The sequence below is a fragment of the Bubalus bubalis genome, chromosome 17, assembly GCF_019923935.1.
Source record: "Bubalus bubalis isolate 160015118507 breed Murrah chromosome 17, NDDB_SH_1, whole genome shotgun sequence".
Lineage (NCBI taxonomy): Eukaryota > Metazoa > Chordata > Mammalia > Artiodactyla > Bovidae > Bubalus > Bubalus bubalis.
Window position 1 is genome coordinate 60,689,684 of NC_059173.1, and position 11,628 is coordinate 60,701,311.

General features: G+C 48.4%; 1 protein-coding gene across 1 annotated transcript; it reads left to right on the top strand.

Annotated features, from left to right (window-relative positions):
• Positions 1 to 8,785: 8,785 nt before the first annotated feature.
• On the top strand, positions 8,786 to 11,099 carry POU4F2 (POU class 4 homeobox 2). The gene is made up of 2 exons (XM_006065709.4): positions 8,786 to 9,316; positions 9,765 to 11,099. The coding sequence occupies exons 1-2, from the start codon at positions 9,032 to 9,034 to the stop codon at positions 10,704 to 10,706; spliced, it is 1,227 nt and encodes a 408-aa protein (XP_006065771.2). The 5' UTR covers positions 8,786 to 9,031; the 3' UTR covers positions 10,707 to 11,099.
• Positions 11,100 to 11,628: the final 529 nt, after the last annotated feature.

Below are 11,628 nucleotides of genomic sequence, written 5' to 3' on the forward strand. Positions count from 1 at the left end.
GAGGAGAGATCTTAAGGCCTTCAAATAAAGCTTGACTATCATAATACTAGAGCAATTTCATGTCTTAAGTGCATATCAGGAAAATCTAGTCAAAGCGCCAAATTATAACATTATCCAGAGCACATGTTAGCTGAACTCTTATCTTGATGATCTACACAGGCATCTAAAGGAGAGAACGGTAGACAGAGACAATGACATACTTAGGTACAAATATTAAAATTCTCTGATTGATTCGCTCATTTCTAGATATACAAGATTTACAGGCAAGTCATGGGCAATACGTAAAATTTCAAGAAAGGATAAAGTGTTTAAATGTGTTTACTATCATTACGGTTACAATGTCCTTCTACTGCATTAAACAGAAACTGAGAGTGAATGCCTACATGGACTCTATCATGCTTTATGCACTCAGGTCATATTTATACAGCTAAGAAGGATTTATAATCTTTTCGGGCAGTCATTAGCATCTCTCCTTAGTTTTTTTTTTTGTTTTTGTTTCCTACAAAAGGCATGCTGTTTTGTTTCTAATTCATCTGGGGATGGGGAAGGAAGGAAGCTTCAAATTCTTTAGATTGGAAAGGTTTGACATGGGCTGTAGGTCTCCACTTCCTGATAGCTTCTCAGCAGATGCCTCAGCCATGACTTCATTGAATTCCAGTTGTATGTCTGCAAATCTCTCCTTTTGTAAGAATTCCCTTTATCTCTGCAAAGAGGCAGTGAAGTTTGCTTTCCGCAAGGCTCCTTTGATTTCTTCCCAGTGTCTCCAAACATCAGCCAAGCACTCTAGGGCAGTCCCATGTGACTCTCAAACAAAATAAAGAAGAATATGCAGTGTAAATCAGAATGGAGTCACTGTATCTTCCCTCCCAACATCTTTTTAAAGGTCTATTGCATGATTAAAAGTTTACTGCATGATTATACGTGGAAAACTGCTCTAAAGCCTTGGAACATTGGAAAATTCATACTGGAAAGAAAATCTAATTTAGGTCACAGAAAAATTAATACACACATTTAAAAAAATACTGGAACGCAACTCCTCTGGTGAGGAGTACAATGAATGTATAAGGTACAAAGAAAAAGGATGACAATGAGTCCTTAAAGAATGACATCTTTTAAAAAAAAGTGGTCACAAGCAAGAAACAGAAACAAATGCTGTCTTTAGAGGGTCATTGGTTTGTGAAATCCTTGTGGGATGGAATTGTCCAACCAAAATCTATTACAGAAGCATGGATCTCTTAGGCACCTATAAATATTTGTCAGTGAGGATGGTTAATAGACAAACCATCTGGTGCCCCTGATCATCACAATTCGATAAGGTCCCTATTGTTATTGCTCAAGAGATTTCTGCTGCATAAACCGACACTCAGTGTATATGCTGATGGAAAAGGAAGGTCCAAGCCAACTCTGAGAGCATTAAAGTGTGTGTGTGTGTGTGTGTGTGTGTGTGTGTGTGTGTGAGGGGAACAAGGAAACTCGTCTCCTTTGACAAATTCACAGTCCTTGGTTAACTTCTCATTAGCAGTCTGCTCACATCTCATTCCCATTAAGAGTATTCCGTTTTCTTTGTCTAAAGTGTTGAGTGGTTATGAATAGTAAGGATAGACTATCTGTAATTATTTTTTAATTATTAATGGTTTTGTTAGATCCTTTCACTTTTACATTACATTTCTGTTAATGTAAGTTAAATCAAAATGTACTTCAGTTTCCAAGCTGTTCCCCAATGTATTTTTCATTCTTTCATAACACTACTTCGGATTTCTATAAGATGTCTGTGAGAAAGCTTGTCTTTCTGGAAACACCCTCCCACGCTAATAGATTCAGGGACCGTTCTGTTCTGCAAATCCACTAGCCATAGTTTTAGTAATCATGAAATTTCTAAATTCCCAATAGGACGCAACGTCAGAATCACAATATGTACAAAATTCACTTGATATTAGCCCATATCTTGAAACTGAACACAGGAACATCAACTCCATTCATAACCCCCTCCCATGAAGATCTTTTGGCACTTTATGAATACGAAGATTCTCAATTAACTAGAAACCAAAGGAGAAAATGAGTGAGTCTGAAAGGAACAGATATCAGAGGCAGAAACTAATGTAGTGGGTTTGTGGTCTGGCTATATACCTTGAAGAGTAGTGTGGTAGGAACAAATATTCAAGTAGTGTGCCTTAGGAAGATAATGAGAGAGACAGAGGGAGGGAGGGAGGAAGAGAGGGCATTTCCCTGGAGAGATGGGAAAAAAGTCTACCTTTTAATCAATTTTTCCATCACCAGCAGATTGGCACTTTCTGATGCGGCACTGTTCCTTCAGAGAAATGTTCCTGCCTTGTATTTACTAAGGGTCCTGATTTCAGATCTAGTGTTAGGCAACTCACACGAATTAGACTATAGCCCCAGTGAGCAAAAAGAAGAGAAAGTGGGTGAGATTTTTTTTTTCCATCTTTTAACTACACAGAACACTCAGCCCCAGGGATTCTTGTACCATTACAGTTGGTGACCTCGGAATTAAAAAAAAAAAAAAAGTTACTAGATCAGCTCTGGGGATAAAGAAGAAGGGGGATCTAGTGCAAGGCAAAATTCCTGGCTGAGGTCGGGTGGAGTCACCCCCAAGGAATCGGCGAAGGAAACCAGATCATAGCCCGAAGTATAAAGTTAACATACACTGCACCGAACACGAACGCTACGAAAAATGACTGGATAAATTATGCAGAGGGATTTCTGGATTTCTTTCAAGTAATTAAGTTTCGATTTCTTGCATTTATTTTAGTTCCAGGAAGCGCAAGGCGCCATGGACTGCAAAAAGTCTTCATTGATTGTTCCAATGCCTGAAGTTTGATTTCGTGACTGGACTTAACTTTGGGAAGAGGTAAACACACGGACCAGGGAAATTCACTACGACGAAAAATAACAGTTTCATCGGGGAAAGTAAACAGAGGGGCGCGTGCCTGGGCACAGAACGCGGAGATCTGCCCCCTCCCCTTTGCACGGAGAGTGGGGAGGGGAGAAACAGGTGTGAATCTGAGTGAGTGTGCGTGTCAGCACTTGTGTGTTTGCATGCGTGGGTGTAAGCGCGTCTGTGTGTGTGTCCGTGGCTAAGAGTATGATTCGCGCCCTGGAGCTCTGGGGAGTAAGGAGTTGGAAACGGAGGACTCACTCTTTCCCTCGGGCGGCTGTTAATTTCTTGGCGCCTGTTGGGCTTGCTCCGAAGCTTGGTCGACGCCAGTGCTCGCCCCACTTCGACCTCAGTCAACCCACCCGCCGGAAACGTGAAGTTGTCTAGGAGCTTTGCTAGCATCCAGCGGGCCTGGGACTGGCGAGTCCCGCGTTCCCTCTTCCCAGTCAGCCTGCTTTATTTGAAATTCAGCTCCGCGCCTTTCCCTCCACCGGGGAAAGGGGAAGCGTTTGCCTTCCTTTTCTACCTTGCCTTTTCTCATCCTCTGGTCCGCTGCCCGGCCGCTGTCCTCAGTTCAGAATTATCTAGAGAGTCCCACTTGGCTTGTCCGGCCACTACAGGGCCCTGACCCGGGAGCCAGTCTCTCCCTACCGGCAAAGTACGCGCTCCAGAGCGCCAGTGACCCCACTCCATTCGCCCTGCCAGGCGTTGTTGGGAGAGCAGGAGTTTGCGGGCCCGAATTTCGATCCAGGAGAGCCTGGGAACTGCCGGATGTAGAGGTTTCCGGAGACACTTGCTGAGGGCTTGCAGCCGGAGGCGTGGAGAGTGAGAGCTAGCTAGGAAGACACTGAGGCCAGAGTGCGCCCTCGCGTACGGGCGCTGCCTGGGAACTTTGGGGGAAAGAGGTACTCCTTCCGACCTCTAAGCGAATGGGGCTTGGGACTCAGGGGGGAGCCAGTGGAGAGAGAAAGTTAGAGACAAACACAAGAACAGTGGTGGACTTGCTGGGAAGAGGAAAGGTGTTTGAGTAAAACGCACCCCTACTCCTCGAAATAGCCCCAGGGCTTAAGAAGTCCAGGCGAGCCCTCCTCCCCATCCCTTCCGCGCTGTAGCTGGGCTCTCTGGGCGCTCCCAGAGGGCTCAATTTCAGGGCTAATTTCCGTCTCTTTTCTTCCTTGGAACAGCGGAGGCCATGGAGGAGTTTGTGCCCTAAGCTACAGAGTGCAGAGAGAGCTCAGGGGGTCGGAGTCTATTCAGATCCAGAGCAGATTGACCTTGAGAAGAATGGGACGCGGGAGAATCCATCCTCTCTCCCTTTCCTCCCTGAAGCCCTAACAACCCGTGGTCTGGATGGAGCATGAAAGGAGTCAGATCTCTCTTTTTAAAAAATCTTCCTTGTAATCCAACTCAATTCTGTTTGAAATACAGAGAAATCACACTGCCCTTAATGGATTAAAATTTAATAAAACACATTAGGTCCAGTAAAATATGAATGCATTGCTTAAAATTTTAATAGTAAATTAGGTCCCAGATACAGGAGAGGAGACAGTGATTTCTCCTCTCGGGATGGCTGCGGGCTGATTTCGGGGTGGGAGGGGGTGCCTACCGCAGGGACCCCGCTGCCAGGGAGCTTGAGTGGAACCTCAAGCGATTCTTTGCCCGCGGGAGGGAAGTTGGTCACATCTATCGCATCTGGCAGCGATGGGACAGAAGCTATTGTCAAACAAAGAGGCTTGGCGAAAAGAAAGGCGCCCCTCTGGTAGTCACACACATGTGACACACATGTAGTTGATTCATTTTCTATTTCTCTTCTTTCAAAAAAAAAAAAAAGAAAAGAAAGAAAATCACTCCTCTGCTTTCAGTTTATTAGGTAGGTCTGAAGGTGTGCATAAGCGCCAGGGCAGATAAATGCTTGGACATAGAAGTGTATGTGGAGGTCACATGAAGCAGATTTCCAAGGCTGGGTCATTTGCTGCTGTCCCTTGGGTTTATTCTCAACTTTCCCGTTGTTTAGATGGTTTCCGCTACCTGGGGGACTGGAGTCTCACTTCCTCAGAAAGCAACTTCCACACTTGCTGGTGCACTTTGCAACACTGCCTGTGGGCAAAACCAAAATGGGTTTGATTGATAACATCGCAAAGAGCTTGGTACTCTGGACACTTCTGGTAGGAGAGATTTTAAGATTGCAAGTCGCGGTGATGAAGGAAGAATTGCATTTTCCCTCTAATACAACATTATTACTGCTGTTCATTTTCTTATTGAGTGAGAAAAGGAGAAAAGGAGAAATCTAACTCTCACCTGTTTTTGGAAAAAAGAAAAAAGTGTGTGTTTTCTAAGAGGATGTGAATGCAGGTAAATAAACTCTTGAATTGCTTTACAACTACATAGTAATTTGTTTCACCTTGATAATTAGAATAAAGGGCTCCCCCCTTTTTTGGTCTGGAATTAGAGATACCATTGAGAAATATCAGAAAGATTTTTAAAAGCTGTATTAAATTAATTCAGTGATATATAGATTTTAGACACCAGGTAAATATTCTCTTGGGAGTTGTCCTGCTTAAAATAGTTTTAATCACTAAACTTCATATCAAACAAAGTTTGTCCAGTCATTTCAACAGTGCCCTCTTTATTTCATGAATTTATTATACTATCTTATTTACCATATGAAATGGTGACAAGTGTTTAGCATTTTGGAGATCAGTTGTCAGTTGCTATTAAAATCAAGATTAATTCATATTAACGATATGCATTTCTCAATAGTCCCAGGTGACAACATACATTAAAACAACTATGGCAAGTAATTAAGCTCAATGAAGGGGGAGGGGACAGGGAGAGGTTCAAAACACCCCCAAATATTTGATTTTGCAATCCAAGTTCAGCTGACTGATGCCACAATAATGCTTGGGAAACTCCTCAGGGTTGCTTTTCACTTTACATCTAATTAGGCACCTAATGAAAGAGAAGAATTTTTCCTCTTGTGGTTTTTTTCTTCTTGATATTCTTATGCCTTTATTTAAATACATAAACACATGGTTTATGAGGTGCAATACCCAAAAGTTTCTCCTGTGATTCCCTTAGTATTATAATCTGGAAGAACTAGGTAGATGCCCACCTTTGCCTTCCAGTTATTCTCTTCCTCCACTCTTACTTTTAGCCCTTTGGTTCTTAAACAGTACTGATAGAGTATACACCAAAAATATTTTAATGGATTTCTTTTAGGTTTTAGAGATGCTCAACAGTTTATACTAATTAGATCATCCAAAGCCTTTTGAAGATTAAGCAAATTGGACAACCCTTGTTAATTAGAACATAATTTGAAGTTTGAAATTATATCATTGATGAAGTAGTCTAATTAATATGATGATATGTTAATAGACCAGTGAGATCCAGCAACACTGGAGTTTGGCTTGAACCTCTCCAATGTTTGCACAAAAATCCTCCCTCCTATACCGACATTAATAAAAGATTTCTATAGACTTCAGTCTTTCCACAATGACATACAATTTATAGTATACACAATGCATTAGCCCATAGTACTGCTCAATTTTTTCACTATTATGAAAACTAATAAATTCGTCAAGCTGAATTAAGCATACAAATCAGATGAGGCATAGCAGATTACACAGTGAAGCACAGTGTCTCCCGAGCCTAAATGAAATTTCAATCTAATAATTCCTTTCTGGCCCAGTCATAATTTGTTTAGAGATGTTGTTCTACTTCTTTCAAAGCGCTATTCGCACTATAATTAAATGATACTCAAGCCTTTAACTTTGATTTATTTCATTTCTCGGAGCTTGAGACAGTGAGAGCTGTACAATGTCACTTTTTTTTTAAATTTCCTTGAAATTACCCTGGCTGTTGTTGAGGTAGAAATTAAACACCTAAGTATTTACTTGAACCGACCGGCGCAAGCCACATTCATTCATGTCAACACCTCTCTGCAGTCCCGTGTCCAGCCTTCCCTGGGCTTCTTCTCGGGAACACTGCTAGTAGGAATTCCCTTCGGCTACTATTTATTCTTTTCCTCCATGTACGGGAGGAGGAAGGCAAGCCTCAGAGTTGCAAGGGGGTTAAGCACCATGGACAGAGCCCGTCGCGCGCCGTTTGCTTCAGCTTCCTAGTTTTGGCGACTCCCGAGGACTGAGATCCCGACTTGAACCTGCTATCCTGCCCCGCAGAGGTCATGGGTGAACGAGAGACCCCCTACTTGCCACTGCCGCAGGGCTTCCAGGCGCCAACCACTCGAGGGCCCCCCTTCGCCACGCTCCTTGCCACTCTGTTTTGTCCCAGCGCGCGCCAGAGCCTCTCAGGCCTACCGCCTGCTCTCGCACCTGCTCGCCTTCCCCAGGCACCGTGTGCCTGCACCTGCTCCCAGTCACCCCCGTCCGGTTCGGGCCACCCGCGGGCTCTAGCGTGCGGGTCTCACGGTCTTCTCACCCTCGCCGGTACCCCGCTCCCAACGCACTCTGCCGGGGGTGTGTGTGACAGTAGTCCCCAACACCAAGAGAAGTAGAAAGAAGGTGGGGTGTGTGCGCGCGCGCGTGTGTTTTGTTGTAGGAGAGTGCCTGCTTCTTTTACAACTGGAACTAAGAGTGTGTGACTTCTAATAAAAGTGGTCCGCTCTGGGACAAAAGTGCGAGCAAAGTGTTGGCTAAAAATAGGCGCTCTGTGCACGGAGCGGCTGTGGAAATGAAGATAACTGGGGCTCGTGCCAGCCCCTGAGGGCGTGTGTGTGTGTGTGTGTGTGTGTATTCGGGTGGGGAGGACTTTTTGCAGCACATGCGCTCTGTGATCTCTGGCCCTGCCTCTCGTCAGTTGCCCCTTCCTTCTTTGATTGTGACTAATGAAGAATAATAAATCCAGTAGCAAGGTTTGCCAGTGGATCCGCCCAAGACCTAACTCACACTGAACTGGAGACAGGGAGGAGGAGAAGGAAGATCCGGAGGAAGAGAAAAGAGGGTGGAGAGGAGTGTCTTTCGGTGGTAGTATTGGGGGGAGTACCCGGGGGCCTGGCGGGCACTGGGTGGGGGGAAGTCGCATGCGCAAAGGCGACGGGAGCCGGCTCCTCCGCCGTCCAATCCGCTGAGAGCAGTGAAAAACCGAGTGTCAGAGAAAGCCCTGCAGCCCTGTCGACCCCAGGTCTCTTTGGCACCAGGCACCCGCCAGGCCGAGGGGGCGCAGAGCCAAGCGCCAACCACTGCGCCTACCAGCCGGAAGCGCAGAGCAGCACGGAGCATCCAGGTCCGCGGCAGGGTCCGCGTTCTCGACACTGTGGTCGCGAGCCAAGGATCGGGGTCACCCGAGCGGCAGGGATGGGCGGACCGAGTTGGGGGCGGAGGCCTGCAACTTAGCAGTAAGCGGGAGGCGGGGGAGGCAGCAGGTAAGAGGCTTTCGTTATAGTCTAGGGGAAAACTCAGCCGAGGCCTCTTTGACCCTCAACTTTATTTAGTAGTTTCTTTTCCCGGCGAGGCGCATACTGGGCTCAGGAAGCCGGTGGGGCTGGAGGTCGGCTCTTAGGCAGGAACCGCCCAACGGCTGGAGCGCAGACCTGGCCAACCCGGTAGAGTTGAGCAAGGGACTGCTGTAAGTGAGTGCTGTGGAGCGCGGGGAAGGGACGGTGGCGTCAGCGCGCGGGCGGGGGCAGGAAGGGGAGGCGGAGGGCGCGGGGAGGGGAGCGGCGGGGGGAGCGAGAGGGGGGTGTCTGGAGAGCAGAAAGGACCAAAGCCTGGAGGAAGCCAAGAGGGAGCAGGGGCGACGCTAGAATCCAAGCAGGAGAAACCGGCGCTTCCAGGCAGGGGAGGGCGGAGGCGCGGGAGGGAGGGAGGGCGGGGTGTGCGGGGGCAGGCGCGGGGAGAGGAGAGTATAACTCTGCGGCCGCGAAGAGCGGGGGCAGTTTCGGGCGCCCAGGTTCTGCAGCCAGCGCCAAGCCGAGCCCAGCATCCGCTGACTGACCTCAGTAGCCAGCGGTGGAGCGCGTAGCCGGGGCCAGGCGCGCAGAGCTCGGGGCGGCGGCGAGTGAGCACAACTTTGCATCGCCCTTCCCCGCTTCGGCTCTCGCCCAGCACTTCTCCGGTGGGTCCCAGCAGCCGGGGCCAGTGCGTACGCCTCGGACCGGCACCCGAGCGGGCGGGGAAGATGATGATGATGTCCTTGAACAGCAAGCAGGCGTTCAGCATGCCGCACGGCGGCAGCCTGCACGTGGAGCCCAAGTACTCGGCCTTGCACAGCGCCTCGCCCGGGTCCTCTGCACCCGCGGCGCCCTCCGCCAGCTCTCCGAGCAGCTCGAGCAATGCTGGCGGCGGCGGCGGGAGTGGCGGGGGCGGTGGAGGCCGGAGCAGCAGCTCCAGTAGCAGTGGCAGCAGCGGCGGCAGCGGCGGGGGCTCCGAGGCGATGCGGAGAGCGTGTCTTCCAACCCCACCGGTGCGTATTTCTGCATAATCACCGCTTAAAGGCACATTTTGACAGCCCCCTTTATCTGCTTGATGTTTTTTTCATGTCTGCACAGCAAATCACCCCACACCTCCAACCAATTTTCCCCCCTCTCTCTCGCTTATGTATTCAGCGGGTCTTTCCTTTCATATTAATTTTTATGACCTGGAATGTTGCCTGTGCGCGTGTTGTGTTGTGTTGTGTTTGCAGGCTCACTTTCCTCCTCCTCGTGCACTCTTGGTTTCTCTCCGTGGCTTCCCTCCTCTCCTCCTCACCCGCTAGTTTCAGGATTATTATTATCATTATTACTATTATTATTTTAACGTTCTGGGAATGTTGTAGGCGCGGCGGCGGTGCGGAGCGCTGGGCCGGAGCTTCCGGAGAGAGTGCGCACAATTCCCTGCTGAGAGTAATGTGTGCCTTTTACTTGCAATTGCAGAGCAATATATTCGGCGGGCTGGATGAGAGTCTGCTGGCCCGCGCCGAGGCTCTGGCGGCGGTGGACATCGTCTCCCAGAGCAAGAGCCACCACCATCACCCGCCCCACCACAGCCCCTTCAAGCCGGACGCCACCTACCACACCATGAATACCATCCCGTGCACGTCGGCTGCCTCCTCTTCGTCGGTGCCCATCTCGCACCCGTCCGCGTTGGCGGGCACGCACCACCACCACCATCATCACCACCATCACCACCATCAGCCGCACCAGGCGCTGGAGGGCGAGCTGCTGGAGCACCTGAGTCCCGGCCTGGCGCTGGGTGCCATGGCGGGCCCCGACGGCGCCGTGGTGTCCACTCCAGCTCACGCGCCGCACATGGCTACCATGAACCCCATGCACCAAGCTGCTCTCAGCATGGCCCACGCGCACGGGCTGCCCTCACACATGGGCTGCATGAGCGACGTGGACGCCGACCCCCGGGACCTGGAGGCATTCGCCGAGCGCTTCAAGCAGCGACGCATCAAGCTGGGGGTGACCCAGGCCGATGTGGGCTCCGCGTTGGCCAACCTCAAGATCCCCGGCGTGGGCTCGCTCAGCCAGAGCACCATCTGCAGGTTCGAGTCCCTCACTTTGTCTCACAACAATATGATCGCGCTCAAACCCATCCTGCAAGCGTGGCTAGAGGAGGCGGAGAAGTCTCACCGTGAGAAGCTCACCAAGCCGGAGCTCTTCAACGGCGCGGAGAAGAAGCGCAAGCGCACGTCCATCGCGGCGCCAGAGAAGCGTTCGCTGGAAGCCTACTTCGCCATCCAGCCGCGGCCCTCCTCCGAAAAGATCGCCGCAATCGCCGAGAAGCTGGACCTTAAGAAAAACGTGGTGCGCGTCTGGTTCTGCAACCAGAGGCAGAAACAGAAAAGAATGAAATATTCCGCGGGCATTTAGGAGACACACTTTAGGCCTCTCCAGGGACAGGCCCCCTCCTCATCTCTCCCCCCACCCCCATCCCTCTTGCCTCTTTTCTTTCCATTTTTCGCAACCAGAAAACAATTCCAGTAAATGTGAATCCAGAGAAAGCGAGGATTGGAGTGCGAGCGAACGCGTGAGCTACTGAGCCCAAGCCCGGTGAGAATGTGAAACGATTTCTCAAAGGAAAGAAAAACAAAAGAAGGGATTTGTCAAGTTGTAGCAAAGTTGTCCCTTTCGACCCCACCCACTCGGAAAAGGCACCTCGGCCTCTTCAGATGAAGTCTGGAGCTGGCTGTTTGCAGGAAGGCAGATGAGACAGCCTTTTACAAGGCCCCCAGAATGATCAAGTAAGATTTGTTTTTATTCCTAAAGACGTCACCCTTGTTCAAGTTTAAAAGTACACTTTGCAGCTATTTTTCAGAAGTAGAAATTGATTCAGAACTGAAACTTTAAACTAGAGTTGATGCTTAATGTGATAGAGACATCTCTAAAGTATTTTGAATTAAAAAAAAAAAGATGGCAGATTTTCTGCATTTACACTGTATATTATATATATATTTTTATTGTGGTTCTTACCCCCTTCTTCCTTCTCTGAAGTGTTAATGCTTAAGAAAGGAGTTGCGCCTGCTGTGTTCACTGATCTTGAAAGCTATTATTAGATTATTGCTGAACAACCCTCTGTAAATTATTAATTTATCTCTCTAGCAACTTAATTTGTGCACATTCTAATTAATTAAACTTCTTTAGTCTTAACAAACGGGGGGACGTATAGCTAGTGACGTTAAAATTTTTTTATGTTTAATGAGTTTACTGAATTTATACAGTTTTCCTCTTATACTGCATTCCTTTTGGCCCATTTGTATATTCTCACTTTGAATGAAGATTGTTTTTTTCTTTG